This window comes from Mugil cephalus, chromosome 11, assembly GCF_022458985.1.
Source record: "Mugil cephalus isolate CIBA_MC_2020 chromosome 11, CIBA_Mcephalus_1.1, whole genome shotgun sequence".
NCBI lineage: Eukaryota > Metazoa > Chordata > Actinopteri > Mugiliformes > Mugilidae > Mugil > Mugil cephalus.
The window spans coordinates 22,623,913-22,648,863 of NC_061780.1; the positions used below are offsets into that span (position 1 = coordinate 22,623,913).

Consider the following 24,951-nt stretch of genomic DNA (forward strand, 5'->3'; position numbering starts at 1 on the left):
CTATATCTCCTATAAAGTGTAGGCATCATGGAGATTCAAGTCTCAAATACCATAAATGACAAGAAAAGGCCACTAAAAGATGAAACTAAAATCAACCTGAACCAGGATGTCAGAAAATACCTGGAAGAATAAAACTCTAACATGAATAAATAAGAATGGACTGAATGACCTTAACTTGTGTGCAACATAAGTCTAGTTTAAGAATTGAAGCAGTGAGTGCTCTCATACAGATGGGGGGGCCTTGGAGGGTCCGGCTTTAGGACCCCGCGTCAGGACCATCGAGCTGCCACAGTGCCACCAGCCTTCACCCCATCGTCCCTCTGGGCTCGGCCACGGAGCGCGTCTGTCAGCAGGGAATCGTCGCGAAAACGTCGGCTTGGAACGGTGCCCGCGGCTCCGCGACCAAACCCCCGTTCAATGCTGCCAAAGGTGGGCGAGCACGTGTTAATATAGCAGCGTATAAAACTACAAACGGCCATTGCTGTCCGCATTTGCTCCAGGAAAAGAGACGTGCCATTCCGCGAACTTGATGGGCCGGAGAAGACGCGTAAAAGGCGCTTTTTACGGTCGCAACGAAGGGCAAACCCCGGGCTGCGTCTTGGTATTTGTGTAGTTTGTTTTTCTTCTTTCTTCTCTACAAAAGGAGCACCTTATATCGATCGTGAAATCACAGCTATACACTTTTTTTTTTTTTTTTTGGAGTTTGTGTGGTTTCGCTTTAAGGCAGGAGCCAAACCTGGAAAAAGTTCTCACCCTGTGCACCCGCTGAACGCAGGGACCCTTTGAGCCATTCATCCAGGAGCTATGCGCCCTCGCTTTGCCCCTGCTGGATAATTACACTGACACTGGACACATTTAGACCCTCACACGGGTGGGTGTTGAGGGGAACCGTGGAGGGGAGATGTCTGTGCCAAACGCTCTGACTCCCGCGGGCAACGTTGCGCGTCTCGCTGAAAGATAACCCGTTTTTTTTTGTTGTTGTTGTTTTTGTTTTTTTGTTTTTTTAATTCCCCACATTTTTCATTCGCTTGCCTTTATCTCCATTCGTATCGGAGCGGATCCATGTCATTGCGGATCTTATTCTCACATCTGAATGGATTTTCAGCCAAACTTCACCGAAAAAGAAGAATCGGAGCCATACGACTTTAAAATAACTGTTTTGAGGTCACTTGGCTCGTGTGCGTAAATACTTCTCATTTTTGTGCGTTTTTTTCCTCACTCTCCCAAGAGCGTCGTCTGTCTGGTATCGTTCAGCCCGTCCCCTATGTTGTCCCGTATTTATTTTATGTGAGGTCTGACACACAACACGCCGGAGAAGATGAACGTGTGTATAGTGGGTCTTTTCCTCACTTTGGATTTCGCCATTGTGGCTCTCGGGTTGTCGACGTGCAGCACTCTGAGTGTGGATCAGTTTAAGAGAAAGCGCATCGAGGCTATCCGAGGGCAGATCCTGAGCAAGCTGAAACTCACGAAGCCCCCAGAGGACTTCCCCGAGCCCAGCGAGGTGTCCCGGGACATTGTCGCCATTTACAACAGCACCAGGGACCTCCTGCAAGAGAAGGCGAACGATCGGGCCGCGACGTGCGAGCGGCAGCGGAGCGAGGAGGAGTATTACGCCAAGGAGGTGCACAAGATCAACATGCAGCCCTTCTATCCGTCAGAGAGTAAGTGTGCGTGTGGTTGTTTGTGTTTACACCAGTGCTGTGTGCGCGCGTGCCAGACTGCGGTGTGTGTGGCTGTGATTTGGCCGTCAGGTAAAAAAAAAAAAAAAGTGGTGCCAGGTTTTGGGGAATCTTAGTCCTCGAAAATCACCACCGCAATCACAACATCTAATCTGCGACTGTTGCTACAACCCCAAGTGACAGTTTGCACTGGTCTGAGGTTTCTAAAGTGGGCGGGCCAGAGTGTTTCATGGAGTAACAGAGAGGTGCATGGATTAGTAAATGTCGCTGGTCACTAGTAAGGATGACTATTAGAGAATTCTGAAGTCCGCTGACTAAAATTAGTTATGTTTAAAATAATTAATATTTTTGTTAAACCAACTATCCAAATACACACACTCATAAACACTGACGAAGGTCTGAAGCTTAGACTGTATAAAAAATGAATGACATGACAACTGCTCCTCTAAAGTGAAGTCAAAGCAAGTACAGCTCCCCCTGGTGACTGGCTGCGGTATATGTCATAAGCTCCGCCCACTCCACGTTAGTGGAATGGACTTGGACCAAACTAAAACTCTGTAATACACGTCAGAAGATATTTGCACACAAGACTTTAGCTAACCTTACGCTGAGACACTTTAGCTAAATGTTATTTGTAAATCGGACTGTAAATTTCTTGTAAATTTTACTTCTACCTCATTCTTATTCATATTTTATTTTATTCTCATATCTATGTCTTGTTCAGATTTGTTTTTCTTATCTTGTGACTCATTGGACAAAATAATTTCCCTGCAGAGATCACTAAAGTGATCTTAAATCTTGAATCTGTCAAATATTGTTTTTTCAAGGACAGTTTCCGCCATTTTAGGTAGTTAATATAATGTTGATGTACAACAATCAATCAATAACGTTGACCCTCTTGTGACAATTCATAAGTAAAACTCAAATCACATGAGATGATGCAGACCATTGACTCTATAAATATGGTCAACATGTCCTCACTTCCTTGCGTTGACCAAACTGACACCATTTTTCTGGGGGACACGAACGCCACCATCTTGTCAAGTTTGGAGCCAGAGGCGGATCAGCTCTCAAAAAAAAACCTCACGTTTTTGTTTAATTAATACTGCGCTCTGCTCTACCTCCATGGGACCACTTTACGGAGCAGCTGGCATGGCAACTGGTGGTCGCCATTATGTCACATCCTGTTTCTATAGCGTCAAATAAATAAAACTAAAATGAAACTCATCCTAAAAACTGACTCTTGAACATGCATCAACATTATATTAACTTCCTAAAATGACAGAAACCATCTTTGAAAAAAATGTTATTTGAAGTGTATTTTAATGTTTTATTTCGGCCCAAGTTTCATCTACTAACATAAAGGGGGCGGAGCTTATGACCTATACCGCAGCCAGTCACCAGGGGGAGCTCTACTGGATCTGGCTGTCCTCTTGACGAGCTGTTCTGTCGTCTATCTTTATAAAGTCTGTGGTGCAGACTCTCAGCCAGAAAGGCCTGAGACACTTAATCTCTTGCTGGAAAAAAAAAAAAAAAAAAAACTTCTCACCTGTCGATCTTATAAATGTGTTCACACTGCACATGTGAGCCTGCAGAACTTTGTGTGCATGTATCTGACTATTTAAATTCACATCGTGTCACGCTGTGTAAGAAATATGACATGTAGTGCACACGTGTGTTTATTGGTTACTAGGGATGCGCAGACAGCCTGGCTCTGGTGGATGGGCTTCAGAGGCGCTTGGTATTTTTAGTTCCCAGGGATTATGTGCAGAGTTGTTTTCAATTTGTTGTTGGCAGGTGAGCGACTGGGATGAGGCATTTCAGGAAACCAGACAAGTAGGAGCTCACATTCCCAAAATATGGGTTGTTGTTTTATCTTCTTTTCGCGCACAGTTTCTTGTCTTTTCCATTTATTTTTATTCTTACTCCTTCCTTCCCAAAGTCACTACTTCTACTCGTCCATTTTTTCCTGCTTCTTTCCTGTATTTTTGCCGCCTAACATATGGCCCCCAGTGACAATATATTATGACCAGTAGGCTAATGTTATGGCTGATGGATGTATGAACATACATTTAAAAACAAAAAGAAATAAAGGCGAGTCAATATTACATTTCTGTGAGGTGCCAAAGTAAGTAACTCCGGGAATACGAGTTCATTTCGAGTTCAAATTAGAGCCGATCTGTTCACAAGTGTTTCTTATCAGCGTAACGAGACTCAGGTGTCGATCAGCGCTATGTTTTGTCTAAAACACTCCGGGCTTTGTCATGATTTAACAACGCGTTCGTGGAAGCGTACGAATACAGACAAGGGGGCTTTTTCTTGAATAAACAGATAAAAAGAAATTTCTGTTTCATTCGTTTGTTGTTTTTTTGGATGCTGTCAGAAATATCAGCATCCAGGAAAATCTGCTAATGCTTTGGGTAACTTTTATGCAGAAATCAAAGATTTTGAGGAGTATATAAATATACTTTTAAGCAGCACATTATATTATACTGGAGAAGACTGGGGGAATAAGGCAGCAGTGGTGATTTATTATTTTTTTTATTATTAAATCGTATTTTCAACCAATCGGACATAACATTAGGCCTTCTGAGGGTGTCCTGTGTTATAATGTTGTGGCTGATCGGTGTATGCTTATGCTTATATGACACTGTATGTGGCTTCATTTATATATATATATATATGCAATAAAAAGAATAAGTTAGCTTTATAGTCTGAATAGGGGTTTAAACAATAGGCATCTCTGCTGTAATTTGAAGAATTCACATTGTATTCTGGAGTCGGAGCCTCCAGTCAGGAGTTAGGTCGGACTGAGGAGCCAAAACACAGCTTTCTCCCCTCAGGAATGCAGCCCACCTTTGATGGATCCTCACACATATTTGCTGTGTAATCTAAAGCTGTTCCACGTTTTGCCGTCTGATTTACTGTTAACAGTTTTGCTACTGACACAAAAGCCCTGCTTAAAACTTCACCACGGATTTCCTTTTATTACACGTCTGCTTCATGTGAATCGACGCTGATGCACACCTCAATGCTGAGATCTTTAAAGCTTATTAGATGCTTTATCACAGGGGTCTTCAACGACGTTTAGACCGAGGACTCTCAAACTGATGGAGAGATTAAGTAGGGACCCCCTACCTACTATATGTGCGCTATAATTAACTTTATTATTATCATTTCGCATTCAATATTAACTATTCCTTACCCCTTTACTAAAATATGTTGAATTCATGTTAATGTGTATTTAAAGAAATTTGAATTTGTGGGGAAAATTTAAAAAAAAAACACCGTGATGCAGCTTGTGGAGACTTGCGATGGGACGGCATAAGAGTCTGGGTTGTGTAGTCTGTCGCTAAAGTCCTTCTTTCCAGTTTCTTTCCAGTTTAATTTCCTACCTCAGCTTACCTCCATTACCTCACTTCCTCCCTCAGTTAAAGAAAATAATGAAAAAAGTCCGTCCCTGCATTAGTAGTTCTCCGATCGAGCCTGAATAATATCTCTGGAAAAACTACAAAACCCATCATTTTTATACGCCGTTTGTCCTTCGCTCACCGAGCACGAGAGTTCACCGGAGCTGCTGCTGCTGCTGCTGCTCTCGGATTTCATTTCAGAAAACAGAAAACAGATCAACCTTTTGAGCAGTCGGCTGAAAAGTATGTTCCACGTTATATCTGCGCTGGCATTTTTGGATCAAAGTCGAGGCTCAATATCCTGATATAGGCCACAAAGGCACCGAAAAAAAATTGGCTCCATTTCTCTGCAAAGTAGTGGTTTCCTGCAATGGATGCAATGAGGAATAACGGTTTAGTGGTGTAAAAAAATAACATAAAATACATAATCACAACAGTTTTCAGAATCAGAAGTGATTTTATTTGCCAAGTATGTTTACTGAATTTGAATTTTTGCCTTTAGACGCGGTTATCTTCAATGTTTGATGATTGCTTCGATAGCTACAAGACACAGACTCTGTTCTTTAAGAAAGACTGTACACGCTGCTGTCTTTTTATCCCATTAGCTCCATGATGGAGGAATAAACACACACACACAGACAAATGGTGCATGTCAACTTTAGATAAATCAGCGTCAGCAGTGATTTGCTTAAGCCCTATTTTAACAGCATAGCAAAAATCTAGATAACATTATTATTTCATTATATTATTATTATAGATCTTGGTCTCAGGCTTTTCCGTTGTGGCAGTCACGACCTTCAGTGAAATACAGGAAATCAAAAAGAAGAAGAAAAAAAAAAGGAGTATTGGCTCTCCAAATATTTGCATGGGCTAAAACAGCAAATATCAGTCCAACCCAAGTACTGAGCACAGATGTGTGTCCTCGAGTGTGAGCATATGTGTGTTGGGTTTTTCACAGCATGGGTGACTGTGGCTTTAAAGTCCTCCCATGAACCTCCGCTCAATGCGTCCAGTGTTGTGTTAAGGCACAGTGGAGTCATTCATGAGGCCCCTCTGCAGAGTGTGTGAACGTCCTGCCTCCTCTTGGTTATCTGCTGAAGGCTGATATGTTTATTTTAGCACCGTGCGGTTAACATTCAAGTTCCAACTGCAGCGACTTTCAAGCGGTCTGCAGATGGTTTCGTATCGAGTATCTAAAGACATTAGAGGAGAAATTGGTGCCGATTCTTCGGGGGTTTTGTTTGTAGGTCAGTGTTCATTTCCACAGTTTTGCTTTAGTCTTCAGATTAGGAACCTTATTAGTCTTAGTCACATTTTAGTCATTTTTATCTTTCACAGTCATGGCATTTTTATCAGAATTTAATTATTACATTTAGTCATACACTTAGTCAGCTGTGTGATATGTTGTCTTTAGACAAAAATCTGAATTTTCCTCCAGCCTCATTGGGTCATATGCTCCACAGCTGTCAGAGGATATCAGGTTATTGGAGAAATATTTAAGACTTTGTCAAAAAAAAAAAAAAAAAAAAAAACCTTTGATGCTGCTCCAAGATACTTTGAGGGCAAAAAATAAAATAGTTTGGAACAGAATGTGGTATCATTTGTCAGTCTGCTGGCACAAAGATTGATCTTTCTCAACTACAAACACAAATATGCACCAACGCACCCAAAAAGAACGAGGACACGAAAAGAAGATTCAATTCTCTTTAACTACAAGAGGACAAAATTTAACAACCTTTTATAGATCACAAAAGGCTTGGAACAAAGTTGGGTGGGGTCACCTTTTGCTCTAGGAACATGAAATAGAGTCTAGATTTGTTGTCTTCAAAAGAGCTTCAATTAGTCTTGAGGTGGAGGTGGAGGACACTCATTTCATGACAACAATGTTCAGAATTTGGTCAGAGAAGGCAAGTGGTTTGAAAGACGAGTAAAGACAGAGGGAACGGAGTTCACCCCCATTCACATTCACAAGTTTCAGACATTGAAAACTGCAAAAGGAACCAGCAGATACACCAATGTGTTCTTGTGGGGTGTTGAATGCAGCCTTTCACATAAGTCCTCGAATCCAGTTTGGAAAAACATGGCTGCTTCATAAACACGTTCGTGGCCAGGTTGTGTAGAGAAATGACTTGTGCAGTTGTGTAATTCACTGCTTCTAATCTCAGAAAAAAAAACTTAAATCAGTGTGTGTATCGCTAGAAACACATTAGAAGCAGCTTATCTACAGAGGGTATGCACGTGACGTCACAACCGGTGAAGTCTCCATGGTTACGGCCACCGAGTGGCAAAAAAAAAAAGACAGTTGAACATGGAGATTAGCAGCATTGGTTTTTATTTATTTATTATTTATTAGGCTTTAATAGCGTCTAAATTGTAGAATTAATTAAAAAAAAAAAAAAAAAATGATATCTGATAGGTCTCCGCTGCATTACGAAGAAACAACTGGAATCCAGGCACAGAAACCTGGTGTTGTGGTTCACATTAGTATTTGTATTATTTTTTATTTGTTTTTTTATTTTTTGATGAAGTCATGTTCTGGAGGGCTGTCAGATAAGTTTGTGTATATTGTTGTAGTAATAATAACCATTTCAGTTCCAACAATAACGAACAATAAACGGAATATTTGTGATCGCTCGCGCTATTGTTTGGCTAACGTTAGTTTTCAGTTAAGCTCTTAGCGTTAGCATCTTTTATTTAGCTACGTTTATCATAACTGAAATGAAATAAAGCTCACTTAAACTAAGTGAAACTGAGGCAAATCCACTTTTCCAAATTGTCATCACTCCTTGTCATTCTTTTAACTTCCGGTCAGACGTTACTTAAGCTCTTAGCGTTAGCATCTCTTATTTAGCTACATTTATCATAACTGAAATGAGCTAAACTAACTTAAACTAACTTAAACTGAGGCTAATCCACTTTTCCTAATATGCGGGTACTCTAGGACAAAGCCATAGGAGCTGTGTTGTATAAAGTACCAAAAGGTCATACTTTAGTATAAGTATAATATTTCCTGGTGGAAATCAGGTCCATATAAATATCAGGATAAGTGATTTCTGGTCACATGTTAATGTTCTTGGACCATTTGTTATGTGGTAGTTTCCTATGGATCATTGTCAAATGAATTTGTTTTGATAATCCACATTTCCCAGGTTTCGCTGTATTTACTGCTACTTTCACCATCACGTCACTCAGGGGGTGTGGCCCCACCGGAAGTGACGTCAGTGTGTACCCTAATAGTGTTACCGTGTAAACCTTATATCTGGCCCATAAACCATGTCTCTACAACTGCGTTTTTTTTGTTTTGTTGTTGTTGTTGTTTGTTCATATGAGGTTTTATGATATAATGGAACTTGGCCTTTTAGTGCCAGGTTTATCCAGACACCTGCCTGTGAGTAGAATATATGACAAGGCAACAAGTGAACATTTTGTCAAAAATTCGGAGTGTTCTTACCTGCTGCCTACACCAGCCACCAAAAAGGTCACATACACAACATTTCTGAATCTGCTTTGCTTCTCCAGCAGCTCTTTGACCGCACATTATTTATACAGCCATGTTTACATCCTCTGTGAACGTTTTTTGCTTGCCTTGGTTTTCCCCCCACAGGTGACAAATAAGAGTCTGAATCTTGTCCTGTGTTGTAACTGTTGTTGCATTAACGCCACCTACTGGATAGGAGGGAAACAGATTGTTGGGCTATAATCATTTGCACAGATTACATTTTTATACATTGGCAGACTAATTTTCCTCAACAGGGACAATCAGAAAATAATTTTTAATGTGGCTAATTGAACTGTATTGAATAAGTCTTGTTGTTTCTTGCAAATATCTTCTTGTACAAAAACAAGCTGTCTTGTTTACTTCTCGATTCAAATGAATCTCAAATAAGCGTGGTTTTTACAAACCAAACAAGCATGTAATAAGATTTGTTTCTGATACTAAAATTGTGTCCTTTCAGGTGTAATTTACATTAAAATATCAATATTGACTTTTATTATCAAGCCATTTATCCTCATTACATTCTATTTCTCCTTGCATGACATAGTTTTAGCTACATGTAATTTTCTCACCAGTCATAATATTCTTTCTGTCTTTCGTCTTTCCTTCGTAGATGTCATCTCTCCCACACATCTCTCCCACCCTTTCTTTAAGCGTCTGACTTTTGACGTGTCCTCCATGGAGAAGAACGTCTCTAACCTGGTGAAGGTGGAGCTCAGGATCTTTCGTCTCCAAAACCCCGCGGCCCGAGTGTCCGAGCAGCGCATCGAGCTCTATCAGGTACGCTCGCTTTTTTACAGAATATCATCGCGGACAAGTCACTTCCCAGGTACACGAAGCACAGTGTGTAAATTAATTCACAATGAGAATGCAGCAAGTAGACGGCACCACATCCACATCCAGGCCCAGATGCAGCTGGTATGCAGAGTGTCCAACGTGTGCCAAGACCAGATGGACTTGTTATCTGTTTCTCACCTTGAATTAAGTCATTTCCTTCCCGCCAAAACGGGTCCAACAAGCTCCCAGACACCAGACTATCCACTGAGAAGGTTTTGCTAAAAGCTACACTTCCACCTTTGTTTGTTGCACCAAACAGTTGGTGTAGCTTTACCTGTACACTTGTGCAACGCTGAATTGTTTAAAATTGTGCTCAGCTGTTGCTGATGCTGAGAGGACTGTGGAAGTGTGAATTAGTGTGTGTGCTTCATCTCTAACAGGAGGTTACTTACATATTTCGTACACAGATCTTAGCACAAAAAGACCTGACGTCCCCAACGCAGCGGTATATTGACAGCAAGGTGGTGCGAACGCGGACGGAGGGAGAGTGGCTGGTCTTTGACGTGACAGAGGCAGTGAGTGAATGGCTGAACCACAGAGGTGAGGGACACATTATCAGCTCTTTTCACTCCAGGATCTCCCTCAGAGTTTGTTTGCGTGTGTCCCACTGTCTCATCACCTTCACGCGGCTTGTTTCTCCACAGACAGAAATAGCGGATTCAAGATCAGCCTGCACTGCCCGTGCTGCACGTTTGTGCCGTCCAATAACTACATTATTCCCAACAAGAGCGAGGAGCTGGAGGCACTGTTTGCAGGTAGTGGGATTCTGAAATGTCGCGCGCACTCACAGACATGTATCCACATAATTTTCGTTCATGAATAGGACTGAATGTGGGGGCTAGAAATGTGCAGTTGCAGACGTTCATTGAAGCCAGATTCTCTTTGTGATCAAATGTTCACAGGTATTGATGACAGCTTCATCCATGGCAGTGACCTGAAGGGGTTTAAGAAGCATCGACACAGTGCTCGGGCTCCACACCTCCTTCTGATGCTGCTGCCTTCATACCGACTGGAGTCCCAGTCCCAGCCCAAGAACCATCGAACCAAAAGATCTCTGGACGCCATCTACTGCTCCAGGTACTGAACTGTGAATATAACACACAGTGGGAAATTAAAGAAGCTCCGTTAAGCACACTTAGACACTGATGTTCCTTTTCTGTTTCTAGTTTTTGTGCAAACTTTCGTATTTCTATCTCTATTTGCTTTGATTTGTTTATTTGGTATAAATGGTATAAAAATGTTGTGCAGGAGAAATGGAAGCTAAGAAATACCTCCCCTATATGAAGCAAAATGTATCTACAAATGTATAGTAAAATTAAACTACAAATAAGATTTAAAAAAAAAAAATATAAAGGTACAAATTGTTGTCTATAAATTTAGAGGAAATTAAAATGTTCATCATATTTTATATTTCCAATTCTCTGTAAATAGTACCTTTTAGACTATTTTGTATATATTTTGTGTCTGCACTGATTAAGAGAAGCTCTCCAATCTCATCATTGTATAATGACAATAAAGGGCATTCCCATTCTATTCTATTGAGGAGGTGCTGTAGACAGAAGCAGGTTTGCTATTTAATTTTCACTTTTCAAATTCCAGGTATGATTGATTCTCACAGGATTAGGATCACACACCACCTCCACAGTTATTTGAAATGAATAGAGTAAGAGAAACTAAATTTTTGGGTGTTTGTGTGTGAGGATTTGAGATGGAAATCACATATACACAAAGGTAAATAATACAGTTGCTATGCTACATAAGGTAATAGATTCTCTAGACGTCCTAAAGACTTCCTATGACTCACCTCACCAACTTCATGTCTTTGTAGAAATGTCCGGGACAACTGCTGCCTGCGGCCGCTCTACATAGACTTTAGGAAGGATCTGGGCTGGAGGTGGATCCACGAGCCCAAAGGCTATGAGGCCAACTTCTGTGCTGGGGCCTGTCCTTATTTGTGGAGTACTGACACCCAGCATTCAAAGGTTGCAAACAGTTTACTTGAAATCAAAATTTTAAATCCACCGCAAGTCATATCGTGTCTTCACGTAAGGCGTCTGCTTGTTATGTTCCAGGTGTTAGGTCTCTACAACACCATCAACCCCGAAGCGTCAGCGACCCCCTGTTGTGTTCCCCAGGACCTGGAGCCCCTCACCATCCTCTACTATATTGGCAACACCCCCAAAATAGAGCAGCTCTCGAGTATGAAGGTCAAGTCTTGCAAGTGCAGCTAGGCGCCCCTTAGCAGACGGCAGAAACACGCTTCCTTCACATCCACATTGCAGCGTTCTCATGTATTTTCTTCATTCATTCATTCATTCATTCATTCATTTTCTGTAACCGCTTGTCTTCAGGAAGGGTCTCCACAGAGAGACAGACAACCATTCACACTCACACCTACGGGCAGTTTAGAATCACCAATTAACCTAACGAGCTAATGTCTTTGGATGGTGGGAGGAACCCGGAGTAACCAGAGAAAACCCACGCAGACATGGTTTTCTACAATTCTGTACAAAAATGATTCAAAACATCCGCATATTCTCACACAAATCCTGAAACTAGACCCAATCAGACAACTGAAACATAAGTATTACACTTCTAGATGTTGTTATTATTTAGGTAAATAGCCAATATTAAAACTAGAAGTTTTGTAGGGATTCGTTTCAGGGATTTTTTCCGGTTCACAGTTTGTCTGGTTGGTGTGGACGACTGGCAGCAGAGCTCTCCTCCCTTCACCCTGTTCATTAAATATCTATATATTTATTTGGAGCTAAGCTGTTTTCAGCCTGGCTGAATGTGTTAAACTCTCCTCAAGTCTCAAGTTGTGCTTCACAGGTTGGTTACGAACGCTCTCTCTGTTGGGTCTGATGTCTGCAAGGTTGTCCCCTATTTGACTCCTTCACATAAGAAAGAATCAGAGATGGTGTCAGAGTCTCTGCAGTACAGTGGCTCAGTACAGTGACAGGTGCTGACTTGCAAAACCATGACTGCAGCCTTAGGTAACTCGATAGCCAGTGACATGACTTATTTTTAATTTAATGCTACTGCACGTTCACCAAGAAGTTTTTTTTTTAATGAATTAGTGATATGTATATGGGTCATCAGAGTATAAATCGGATCATGTGTTGTCTATATATGAAATGCAAACAGATTTCTCTTTCAGCCTTGTTACTCTGCATTTCTACATATTCTTCTGGCACGTGCTGTTTGTTCAGGTTGCGCGGTTATTATTTAATGCTGATGCAAACCCAAGGGAGACCCATGTTGGGCACGGGGCAGGAAAGGACTTTTTCATGACTGTGTATGTAGCAACGGTTAAACCCAAGAGTTACCTGTTCTCAGAGAATCCGGAGTAATAGCATGTAACCAATGTTACTGCCTGAGTTGCCTGTATTGACAGTGCACATGACCACAACAGCTAATTTCACCTGGAAAAATGCGTTTGTTGACGACTGTAAAACTATTTCTGGCAATGGTGTTAAATGATGTGACAGCGTTCATATTATTGCACAAGACACATATTTATCGGCTGTTATGTAAGCACGCAGTGACACAGATATGAGTGTTTTACGCTTTCTGAAAGCTCAGTTACCACATAGCAACACACATAACTTGTCAGAAGCGATAGTAAAGGCACTGGACGTTTAAATAAAAACTGTGTAGACAGAACATGCAGTTCCTGGAATGGAAGAAACAAACATGTTTACAGCCTGGTACAATGTGGTTTTGGTTTCCACAGATAATTTGCCCATTCATGACACCTGCACTGAGGGGTGAGTTTTATAATGGTTTAGACCATTTTTATTTTACAATAGTTTAAGTTTCTAGTAGAATATACCTGTTTATCAAAGTACTGGCTTTACAGTTTACAGGCCCAATTCAACTTTAACTTATAGTACCTACTAGAGGTCACACTGACTAGTCTCTAATATGTAACTAATAAAAACACAGTAGAAAGTAATGCTTTGCAACAATGAAACCTATATTCTTGACCTGAATACATATCGATCAGATGAGAACAGACAGCTCATGTGCAACACACTGTACGCTGTAGATATGTATAGCCTGTATAAAAACAGCCTAGGCAGGTCTCAGAGTACCCAGAAACAACACATGTAGATACAGGGAGAACATGCAAACTCCCCAAATAATAATATTAAATTATATTTTATCATATTTCACCCCCTTTTTTTCCATTTTCACACCAGTAGATGGTGCACTCCAGCCTCCAGCTACATCAATCTTTGTTGGACTGTTGCGTATTACTCTCGACTTCACTTTAGCTTTGGCATTTGAACCCTACTGTAAAAATGAGAAGACCAAAGACAAGAAAAGTGGAGAGTGAGTGTCCAGTGTTTTAATAAAGAGTAGACAACTAAGAGTCAAATACCAAGGCCATTTTTTTTTTAGATTTTCTTTGCTAGCATTCAAATTAGCAAAGCTAGCAAGCGAGTTTTTGAGGGAATGCATGGTGATGATAAAGCCAGGGTTGTCTTTGATAGCTTTCAGATCATTCGTGAAAATTTTGTTAAATAATCTGCATCAAAAAAATTAAATCTTGCGGTTTTTTTTATCCCACAAGAGCAACAACAACAACAATAACAAAAAAAAAACCTGACTTGGGTTGTTTTCAAAAAGCATTGAGCCCTTTCTTACATGAATTACGACAATTTGTACACTGAGCCTTCTATATTCATGCTTTGCTACCTGTTAAAGGCCAAATTCAAAAAGCCAAAAGCTGTTTGTGGTCAGTGTGATGAAAGCTTGCATAAGATATGGCTGTGTATTAGATAGAGTTGCATCATTCAAGTATAAAACTCACAGTATTTTCCAGCACTCTTCTAACCATTAGTGACCACCTCGGCTGTTCTGTAACAGTGTTATCCATGTTTTCTACACTTGTCAACACAAAGTTTTTATATTACCCACAAACTTGCAAAATTATTTCTGTTATTATATTTATTTTTGTTTATTCATTGTTATATATGGTGGTGTTTTAATACCATGCCACAATGAATCAACACAAAATGAGGAGTGTAAGTGAAGTGTCCCCAGTCTTTTGAGGTTTCTAGTGCCAGGAGGAGGAGGAGGAAAAAGGAGCGTATGTCACGATACAGCTGTTCTTAGGTGTATTTGTTATTGTTGTGATGATGATGATGAAGATGTTATTTACACCCACTATGCTGTATTGTGACACAGTATGATGCTGTAGTGGTGAATAAATTATTTGAGTTTCAGTTCAATTCCGTTTTATGTGTGGTTTTTATCATGCTGAATCTGAATTATTTGGACTGTTACTGTGGGAAGACCAACTCTGCTATTAATTAATTAATGAATACGTAAAATACCTACAGATATATGCCATAAATAAATAAATTAATACCTAAATATATGCAATAAATTGTGCAGCGATAGTAGGAAGGAGCCAACGCAGGTGACTTCAAACCAGGAGATTGCTCTTAGCTCTTAGCTGACGCAGAAAGTAACACTGCCAGTTAGGAATATTGACTTTTGGCAGTGGAAAACCTGACTGATAGCCTGTTGCATTGTGTTGACCCATAGATACTAGCTGTCTAATTGGGTGGCAGACGGACGCGGTCAAGCGATGTACCACTTCCTCCAAATATCCAAGTATCTGAGGGTCAACACCCTTAGATGTTGGTGTACGGCGCCAAATGCAACATACTATTAGTAAATTAATTAATAAATAAATAGCATTTATGGCATATATCTAAGGATTTATTTAATCATTTATGGCATATGTGTATGTATGTATGTATGTATATGGCTTATGTATAGTTATTAACTATATATATAGTTATTAAGTTATTTATTTATTATAATTAATTAATGTATTATTTATTAATTATTCATTTTAATAATGGCAGAGTTGGTCCTCCATATACTGCGTGTTGGGTTTCTCCTACACATGCCATGAGAAAATAAAAGAAGAGAAAGAACGCATCGATCGCTCTCAACCCCGTTTATCAGACCAAAAAAAGCGAACTCCGATCTCATCGATCTGCAACCGAGCGAACGGCGTGTTAGCTTCAACATAGCGGGGATGATTTTACCAACTTCTAGATAGCCTACAGCCACGCACAAAAATGACAGACTACGCCGAAGAGCAAAGGAATGAACTAGAAGCTATAGAGTCCATCTATCCGGACTCTTTCACGGGTTTGTACTGCTTCAAATTAGACATGACAGTGGGTAGATGGCTAGCAGCGGCTAGCCACGTCAAGTAGCTACCTGGTGTTTCTGTGGTTGTTGAAGCATAAATAGAACTAACGTCATGTAATATTTATTACTGCCATCCAGTTGTTTCCAGATTTATGGTCGATTTAAGTTAAATGCCAACGTCTTGTGCATATATAGGCCTTAGTGGTGTCCACAGTTTAATTTCTATTCCACACTGTATGCACAGAATGTCTTTATATTTCCATTTTTTATATTATCTTATTATTATTATGCATTTTCCTGTCTAATTCTTCTATGTCTTATAACACCACAAAATATTTCAGATCCACTGAGCTCCTATTCAGTTTGGCGAGTTTTAAAATTACTTCACTAATTTGACACAATAATGATACTTAACTGAACTATTATTATTGTTTACAGATCAGCCTTTGATTTGCTGTGATCTCCCTAAACATAAATAGGAGTTATTTGTCCTTAAAGTGGCCGTATGCACCTGTGTCAGTCTCTTCTGTGTGTTTGAGTCTTTAGCTGATTATGGTAAATTAAGGTAGACTTGTTTATCAAGTCACAAAATGTGGAAATATTTGATTGCGATTCGAGGACTGAGCCGTGGCAAAACAAGAAACAGTCTGAACGAATCAAGAATATGACCCACCACTAATCAATGATGAGTGATGCGACGCCAGATGCACTGATCAAACGAAACTGGGGGCTTTTGATTTGCCTACACAGCTGCAGTGAAATAAACGTTGTTTGTTGTTTAAATGTTGATTTTCCATGTGCTTTCAGTTCTCTCAGAAGATCCCATCAGTTTTACCATCACCGTGACGTCAGACGCAGGGGAAAATGGAGAAAGTGAGTATAGTTATGTGAGAATCTGCAAAAGATCATCCATTGCACACACACACAAAACACAAGATATTGTCCTCTTTTGTTTTTTGCAGCTGTGGAAACAACGTTAAAGTTCACATATGTTGAGAAATACCCAGACGAGCCCCCGCTGTGGGAAATCCACTCCCAGGAGAACCTGGAAGATGCCGACATGCAGGAAGTCCTTACCTTATTGCAACAGCAGGTCTGTGGGTGCATAAATGTCCAGTGTGTTTTTAGTTTTCCTCCGATAAGATGCCTGTCTTTGTTAACTGTGAGCGAATGTGTGTTTCTCTGCAGGCAGAAGAAAACCTGGGCATGGTTATGATTTTCACCTTGGTGACAGCCGTCCAGGAGAAACTTAATGAAATTGTAGATGTGATTAAAAACCGGCGAGAAGAGGAAAAGCAGCGGAAAGAGAAAGAAGCAGAGGAGGCGGAGAAGGTAGAGACTGGAGTAACACTTTATTTTGCAGCTTTTATTTTCAGCTTCAATGAAAATGTTCCTTCTAGTTTGAAGATGACATGCGAGCCGCACTAGTTTAAGGCCTCCAGAGTTAAGGGTGGTGTTAGGCAGAGATGTCCCTATCGATATCAGGGCCGAGACAGATATTTTTAAATTGATCGGATCAGTGTCGGGCTTCACCTGAGCCAGAAACAAAAACTACATCACACAAGTGGAGTCATCACAGAGAAGAAGCGGACATATTTTTCTTCTTCGAGAAAACCCTTTCAGTTTATTTAAGTTCACCCAGTCCTCAATATTCAAAGATTGGGACATTCCTAGAATTAGGAATTATATTAATTCGAGAAGTAGTTGTCCTAAGTACGGTCAGATCTTACTGTATAACGGTGTGTTTCTTTTACAGGTGGCGTTCCACGGAACGGTGGTGACGATCGAAAACTTCTTGGCATGGAAAGCCAAGTTTGAGCAGGACATGGCTGAGCTGAGGAGGAAAAGACAGAAAGAGGAGGAGCAGACTGGAAAAATCAAACTCACTGGTAAAACTGTCACTGTTTTTTTTTTTTTGTTTTTTTTTTTATTCCACAGGGAACGTTTGACATTTCTGGATTTAAAAAAAAAAAAAAAGTTCAAAACTTAGGCATTTTCACACATTTTCACACAAATCCTGAAAGCTGACATTTTAATTAAATAAATGAAACTGAAATATCACACTGTTTATTGAAGAAAATTAGTGAGGAAATGAGAAAATGGGGCACGACACTGAAGAACATTTATTTATCAACGTTTAATAAATGTACTGCAAAAGGGATATTTTTCCGAGTTTTTAATACTGTAATTGACATGTGAGTGGACAAATACGCTATGTTATGCTAATGTATATATGTTGAATTTTTTTTCCTTACCAGGTAAACAGTTGTTTGAGACAGACCACAACCTGGACACTTCTGACATTCAGTTCCTTGAAGACGGTAATAAGCGCGTTTTAATATGTAAAACCTTTGCCTTTAATGTTTTTATTGAGGCTTAGAATGGAAACGAGCTGCAGCTTTTCTATCTGCTGCAAACTGCTCTGAAAGGTCGAGAGCTGTTCAAGTAATTTATGTAGAGCGACGTTTCAGGCCGGTCTTAGTAAAGAGACAATTTGTATTGTTATTGGTGCTCTATAAATAAAATCGAATTGAAATGTAAAGAAAAAAATACTTTATTTAAAATAGGCAGATAATTGAGTGAATAAATGAAATATTTACCTTTTATTTCGCTAATTTATCATGTAAATACCCATAAATTGCCACTGAATTTCTTTTTTTTTTAATAGTCCAAGTTATAACTGTGACTATAGCGTGCCATATGTCTAAATTATATGACTGGCTTGAGACACGGTCAATTCACTGATACTTGTATGAATAGAAATTTCAACATGCGTCCAATGAGCGGCAGGCGGTTTTAATGTTGTGGCTGATCAGTGTATGAGTTTTGAAGGCAGTAATAAGGAAAGACTTAACAGCAGGTTTCTTCTAACGCGCACTCGCTTCCTCCGCAGCTGGAAACAGCGTTGAAGTGGACGAGTCACTATTCCAGGACATCGAGGACCTGGATTTGGACGAGGACGACCCCGACTTCGACCCGTTGGACATGGGCAGCGACGAGGACTGAAACGGGAGCACGGCGGACGGCGGACGGCGACTGCTTAGGACTCACGGGACCGTACTGTTCCCATCCTGAATACGATCTTCTGAGCGGACACGTTAAGAGGATCTGCATTTATTTTTTTAAAGATTCTTACAGTAGACAACAAAAAACAAAACAAAACACAACAAGGAATCTTCATAAATGCATCACATGCAGCCGTGAGAGATGATTTCAACGCATGAAGGCAGAAGAGGGGGCTGTAAGATATCAGCTTTGTCCAGGGAATAAAAAGCCGTATTCAGATACTTTACTGCTGGTAAAGTAGCTATACTGGAATATATATATATATATATGAATTGACTCCACTACCACACCAGAAAACTGCATTCAGACTCATGTTTAAGTAAAAAAATAAATAAAAACAAGCAAAAAATAACTCAAGTATTGGCAGTAAATTGTACTTTGAATTAAGAAGATTAAAAGCTCATGATGGACACCGGCCTGTTCAGTGTTTTATATTGTTGTTGATGTGTATTCAGTGTGTATTTTTTTTTTTGCATGCTGCTGGAAGTTGGAAGTTAGAAGTTAATATACACTGAAGAATACTTTTAAGGGGGACATCTAGGTACGACTATTTTTCTTTCTTTTTTTTCAAACAACAGTCTATAGCTTAGATTATATCATGCACTCAGTTGCTTTTAACAACTTGGAAAACCCACAAACATTCTGTCTTTTAAAAGATTCTGATATTTGACGTCCTTTTTAAACAATTGACACAGGCAAGAAATGTTTTCACCTCCTCTCGTCTGGTTCATCCTTCCAATTTGCAAACACCAGTGAAAACACTAAAGGAAACAGGTACAAAAATATCTGTATCACCAGTGAGAACATGTCCAACACTGACATATCCTTCAAAGAGCCTGTTCCTAAACTGTCTTATAATAAAAAAATTTAAAAAACTAAATCTCTCAATGTTAAAACTACCTCTGTTCTGATGAAACAAAGGTTGAGCTGTTTGGCTGTGATGTGTCGACCTTGTACTGGCTTGTTATTTGTGGCTTGGTTGGTGGGATACTAGTCTAGATGTCTGTGAAGGTTCTCAGTCATCCAGGTCAGGTCATGTCATCCAGAAGGTGTTGAATAAAGGCGACGCGACTTGTAGAATTTCTTGAGGACGTTTCGCGACCCATCCGAGCAGCTTCATCATTTTTGGTCTAGTCTAGATGCTTTGAAGCTTCTGTTGGTCCCACGTCCTCTGATTATAAACCCTCTCACCGGGGTTAGCGTTGTGGTAGCGTTCCACCAGTTCCCTGTTCTCAGCTCTCTGCCATAAGTCTGGTTCTTGTTCCAGTTGCCCACTTCTCATCAGGTTGTCCTGGTTAAAAGCCCCGAACACGGCACGTCCAGCTCTTAATATTATTATTATTAATAGTAGTATTGTTAGTAGTAAGTAGTCATTGTCGTAGTAATGAGCTTTACAAAAGGAAAAAAATTATAAATTAACAGGGGCCAAGGACCCCAAACCGATGGAGGGATTAAGTAGGGAACCCCTACCTACTATATGTGTTCTATATTAAACTTGGTCTACATTATTATTATTATCATTTTTGCATTCAATAGTAAGCTATTCAAATAATACACAGGTTCAAATATTCACAGTAGGCAGTAGGGTGGGTATGCAACAGCAGTAAACATAATAAATATAAAACATACATTATACATTGTGCCTTACTGAAATATGTTGGATTTATGTTAATGTGTGTGGGGATTTTTTTTTTTTTTTTTAAATATATATATACAAATGTCTAATCAACCAAACATTTTGCGACAGGCACATGTGTGATGGAAAAAGGTGCAGTATTTACTGTTTAGTTTTTTTCTTCTGTGTATATCATTATTGCTTCTAAGCTGCAAATGCGTTGATCGCTCATTGTCCCTGGTCCCAGATGAAAGACAGTGGGAAGTCCTTCATCTCTCTGTGAAAGACCTCGTCAAATCTCTCGTTCTGAGCCACAGTGAAGTGATTCTTCCAGTCGCCGATGATGCCTGGTTTTGATGCAGAAAAGGGACAAAGAATAAGTTGTTGTCATCCATCCACACTTCGTTATGTATCATTTGTTTGTTCAGTTCATTCTAGCCCTATTGTTACTCTCTATATGTTCCAACAGATTTTGTTCAGGTGTTGGTTGACTTATTGTGGAACCTATGTAGGGTCCAGGTATCGCCTCATGCCACCAGTACTGACACTGACCCTAGTCAAATGAAAAACTATGGAAAAACAGTCAGAAAGATGAGTAAAACGAAATGAGATTCGAGAGCGAGCAGCTGTTGTTAATTCAATTAGAACCAAAGCAGCTGAAACTGATTATGAACAACAGCCTCTGCTATTTATGGAAGAGGATAAGCGCCAGTGGAAAAAGAAAAAGTGAATTCTGAAAATTCTGACTTTTTTCCCCAGAAATCTGAGATTAAAGTCAGAATTCCAAGAAACAAGTCAAAAGTTCGAAATTAAAGTCAGAATTCCGAGGAAAAAAAAAATCTGAATTCTAACTTTTTCAGTATTCAGGAGTCACAATTCTGACTTTAATCTCAGAATTCATAGAAAAAAGTCATAATTTTGAGAATAAATGTCAGAATTCAGATTTTTTTGTGTGTTCAGGAGTCAGAATTCTGACTTTAACCTCAGAATTCAGAGATTAAACTCAGAAATTAAGAATAAAAATCAGAATTCCGAGAACAAAAGTCAGAACAAAAAAATAATAATAATTCTTTTGCTCTTACTACACTTTTTATTACTTTTCCCAGTGGCTCTAATCCTCTTCCACAGCTACGAGTCCATTCAAGTTTTGGGATTTTGATGTCATACTCTAACGAGTTTCTTTAAGTGTGTATCTAAACACAAGTAAAACCATGGGATCTTTTGCTACTTACCTAATACATTTAAGAAAAAAGTAGCCGCCTGTCGTCACTTTACATAGTTCAGTGTTTGGTTCATGGTTTAACATGGTTCTGCACTCACTTATCCTGCAAATATTTATCACCAACGAAAGGACAGGGGCAGTGAATCAGACTTGACATCATGTGTAGGAGTAAGCCCTCTTACCTTTCCTCATGAATCTTCCCTGGTGGGAGTTGAGCAGGTTGCCTTGAGCCCCCTCATAGCTGGCCTGGGGGATCTTTCTCATGTTGCTGAAGATGCTGTGTTGCACCACATTTACCAGCTGCTCATCCGTCAGTTCTTTACCCAGGAACACGGAGATCCTCTCCACCACCGACGGTAAGTCCTAAACAAAAACAGTGGCATGATATAAGGATAAATTCTCAAATCCACTCCTGGTCACACACCTATGACGCTTAACATTGGAGTGACTTGAAGGTCCTACTTGAATCATTTCTTCATAAGTGATGAACAGCATGTTCATATCATCCTTGTGCGAGTACCAAGTCTTAATGTGCTCAAACCAGCAGCAAGCAGACACTGCAACGGACAAAACGCAACGTCACAACCACACCAGAGATGATTTTACGAGTGACACGACGGAAAAAAGAGCTGCTCTTACCGTCTCCTGTCAGGAATTTTTCAAAGAAGTCGTCAAAATCTTTTGGCGTTTCCAACATGTTTGCCAGCTTGTGAAAGTGGAAGTAAGACACAAGAACATCTTTGGGATTTCTCGCCACGTAGATCACCTGAAAAGTTCTGAGTTTCAGTCACTAGTGGCGCAATCCGGTTTCCTGGCAACTGAACCTTTTCAGACTTTAGGCAAATTACAAAATACATATGATACATTTGACAAAATTAGCCTCTCGGTGCTGATGAAATTACTTGACTTCCTGCGGCTACAGTGCAACAAGTCGACCACACCAGATATTTGGAAAATGCCAGATGAAGGAAGAGTAAATAAACCTCGTTAATGAACAGGGAGGAGCAGGAATGACACTACAAGATCCAAAGCACATACCGGTTCTGAAGAAGTTTTGCTGCTGCCACCAATACCAGTGAGAGGAGAAATTGAGAAAGACAGAATAACATAGAATTTGGTCTAAACTAAGTTATCTGGAGATTTTTAATCGTATGACGCATTTTGGTCTGCAACAAGAAAGAGGTTTCAGATGAACCTAAACTGTAGAAGATAAATGTTCAATATTAGTGTTCATATTAATATTTGCAGTGTTCAATAATACCATTCCTATGGTAAATTATCCCAAACTTTCACTGCACCTGGTGTAGTTTGCATTCGGAATATGTCAACATCTGTGGGATGATCTGTGGATCATCCGATATAATGTGCATGTAATCATGTGAGTATTGTTTTAAGGTAGAAAAAAGAGATCCATTCATTTAACTAAAAATGTGTTAAATGTTAAATCACTTATTTGCCTCTGAAAAAAGCAACTTCTCATTCTTTTACTTATAATAAAACATTATGGTTGTTAACAGATAATGCATTATTCTAAATTGCATACTATATAAAATATAGAAATTCTCAGGTATCACCTCTTTTCCTCACAACTGCACTATAATGTAATGTCAACCTCTTTATACACTGCTTAAAAATGCTAACTAGAACCTTTTTTTTTTCAAGTATAGGTGAAATACACCTGTTAAAGTTGCTGACCTTGCCTTTCTTCTGGCTCAGAGCAGCGGGCAGGAACTGGTACTGCAGATGTGTGACCCTCAGCCTGGGTGATGGGGCCGTGATGAACGCCTCCCTGTTGCCGTTTAGCTCAATCCAGGGGACGAGAGCAGCGTTGGAGTAGCTGCCCTGTTTACTAATGGCCTTCACATCCCCCTTAGCTTCAATGAGCAGCAGGATCTGCTGCATCCAGATGGTTCCTGTCAAAGCGAGCAGACGAGCCTCAGTCTTCCACTCTGTGCACTTTGGCTTTGCACACAGTGGAGCATAACTGCATGTATCATGTTGGAGCAAACGGGGTTGTGCTGTCTGTTGAAGGTACAAGTTATGTAACTTATATGTTTTCCTCACCTGATTTCGGGTATGTGACAACAAACACATCCGAGTCTCTGATCTCCAGGTCGTAAATCTGGTTCACATCATCTGGATCATGGATCCCCTTGATCAACTTGAAGCCTTTGTACAAAACCAGTTGAAAGTTCTGAGCCGTGGCATCTTTGGCTGAAACAAAATTTAAATTCTTTCAGGTCTGACTTTCTTCACTGGCTTGATCTCACATGTGAGTAAATATATGTATAAATGTAAAAAAAAAAATAAGATGTGTAACAGAAAGCTTCCAGTCATAATGTCCAGTGAGTGCACGTACCTGCTCCGTTCTCTCTTCTGTGAGACATGTCCTCCACTACGTGAGTATCAAGACTTTCTGACACCTTTGTGAACCCGGCGTGCTGCTATATATCTGTGTCAGATGACCCACCTTCCTCCCCTGTGTTCGTTTGAGAGGTGTGGATGCGCAACCGCCGCGCTTTTTACGCACAAACAAGACACAAACAAGGGACTTCCGCGCCTCAGCAAATAAATTATTGTCAAGGCAGCGTCAACTGATAAGCGAGGTGAACTGTACTTGGCGTGCTGTCCCAACCGAACCCGCAGCAGGAGCCTGATACAGGATTGTACAATGTGAGAACAGCGTTTTGGCTCTGATGTCTGATGTATAAGCAACACGGGATCCAAGCGAATCTGCGCTTCTTGCAAAGAAGAACATACAAGAGCAGAGTACAGATTGTAGTATGGACACTACAAAGTGATGCTCTTCAGGGATTAATCCAATAAAACCATTAATCAACATCATCCGCTTCACTTACCGCTCTCTTGATTTCCATTCCGCACTCTGCATTTTTTTTCTTCCATTTTTAATTATTACAATGACAGCACAACACAAATCTCCCACGGACCTCTCCCACATAACCTCTGAAGGCCTCATGCCTCTACATACTGACTGTGTTGTGGATTTGGAGTGGAGGTTGCACGATGCAACTATTTGCACAAGACAGGACAATTTACCGTGTTTATAACTGGATAAGACCAACGAAATTATGAAATAAATTAATTAATTTAAGATGCAGCACATCATACATCATACACATACATCATTTGTAAATTCACATTTGATTTTTAATTGACGCAGACCTGACGCGAGTGCATATTTTTTTGATGAATACAGAATATGACTATCAGTTGTTGTTGTTGTTTTCTTTCTTTGCTTTTGTCAGGTGCTGTGCAAAGCGAGTTTAACAGGTGACATATCTGAAGTCAGCCATTTTTACTCTCTGCACGTCTTCGTCTGAGAACTGACACACAACGTGACAACATGATATAGACAAGTAGCTACACACTGTTAAGTTCCCTTTCTTTTTGTGTTAGCGCTAACTTTTATGATTCACTATTAA

General features: G+C 40.0%; 3 protein-coding genes across 3 annotated transcripts; 2 read left to right on the forward strand and 1 right to left on the reverse strand.

The window, feature by feature from the left end:
* Positions 1-218: 218 nt before the first annotated feature.
* Positions 219-14,665, forward strand: tgfb2 (transforming growth factor, beta 2). Its single transcript, XM_047599054.1, has 7 exons — positions 219-1,664; positions 9,202-9,368; positions 9,833-9,965; positions 10,070-10,180; positions 10,328-10,502; positions 11,254-11,407; positions 11,498-14,665. Exons 1-7 carry the CDS (start codon positions 1,319-1,321, stop codon positions 11,654-11,656), a joined length of 1,245 nt encoding a protein of 414 aa, XP_047455010.1. The 5' UTR covers positions 219-1,318; the 3' UTR covers positions 11,657-14,665.
* A 764-nt stretch (positions 14,666-15,429) lies between these two features.
* rwdd1 (RWD domain containing 1) lies at positions 15,430-18,750 on the forward strand. The gene is made up of 7 exons (XM_047599780.1): positions 15,430-15,602; positions 16,413-16,478; positions 16,568-16,698; positions 16,794-16,937; positions 17,362-17,494; positions 17,864-17,926; positions 18,499-18,750. The coding sequence occupies exons 1-7, from the start codon at positions 15,530-15,532 to the stop codon at positions 18,609-18,611; spliced, it is 723 nt and encodes a 240-aa protein (XP_047455736.1). The 5' UTR covers positions 15,430-15,529; the 3' UTR covers positions 18,612-18,750.
* A 375-nt stretch (positions 18,751-19,125) lies between these two features.
* LOC125016973 (amine sulfotransferase-like) lies at positions 19,126-24,121 on the reverse strand. Its single transcript, XM_047599779.1, has 7 exons — positions 23,868-24,121; positions 23,573-23,722; positions 23,204-23,421; positions 22,148-22,274; positions 21,971-22,065; positions 21,691-21,871; positions 19,126-20,633 (listed from the first exon to the last, which is right to left on the reverse strand). The coding sequence occupies exons 1-7, from the start codon at positions 23,893-23,895 to the stop codon at positions 20,515-20,517; spliced, it is 918 nt and encodes a 305-aa protein (XP_047455735.1). The 5' UTR covers positions 23,896-24,121; the 3' UTR covers positions 19,126-20,514.
* Between the last annotated feature and the right edge of the window lie 830 nt (positions 24,122-24,951).

What these genes read in the sequence shown, in the direction of transcription:
- rwdd1 (XM_047599780.1), top strand. Translation starts at nt 15,530, where the DNA reads ATGACAGACTACGCCGAAGAGCAAAGGAATGAACTAGAAGCTATAGAG. An exon ending in CGCAGGGGAAAATGGAGAAA is followed by an intron (nt 16,479 to 16,567) that starts GTGAGTATAGTT and finishes TGTTTTTTGCAG; the next exon opens with CTGTGGAAACAACGTTAAAG. An exon ending in AAGCAGAGGAGGCGGAGAAG is followed by an intron (nt 16,938 to 17,361) that starts GTAGAGACTGGA and finishes TTTCTTTTACAG; the next exon opens with GTGGCGTTCCACGGAACGGT.
- tgfb2 (XM_047599054.1), top strand. Translation starts at nt 1,319, where the DNA reads ATGAACGTGTGTATAGTGGGTCTTTTCCTCACTTTGGATTTCGCCATT. An exon ending in TGAATGGCTGAACCACAGAG is followed by an intron (nt 9,966 to 10,069) that starts GTGAGGGACACA and finishes GTTTCTCCACAG; the next exon opens with ACAGAAATAGCGGATTCAAG. An exon ending in GCTGGAGGCACTGTTTGCAG is followed by an intron (nt 10,181 to 10,327) that starts GTAGTGGGATTC and finishes AAATGTTCACAG; the next exon opens with GTATTGATGACAGCTTCATC.
- LOC125016973 (XM_047599779.1), bottom strand. Translation starts at nt 23,895, where the DNA reads ATGTCTCACAGAAGAGAGAACGGAGCAG. An exon ending in TGTCACATACCCGAAATCAG is followed by an intron (nt 23,422 to 23,572) that starts GTGAGGAAAACA and finishes TCGCTTTGACAG; the next exon opens with GAACCATCTGGATGCAGCAG. An exon ending in GGGAAGATTCATGAGGAAAG is followed by an intron (nt 20,634 to 21,690) that starts GTAAGAGGGCTT and finishes CATCAAAACCAG; the next exon opens with GCATCATCGGCGACTGGAAG.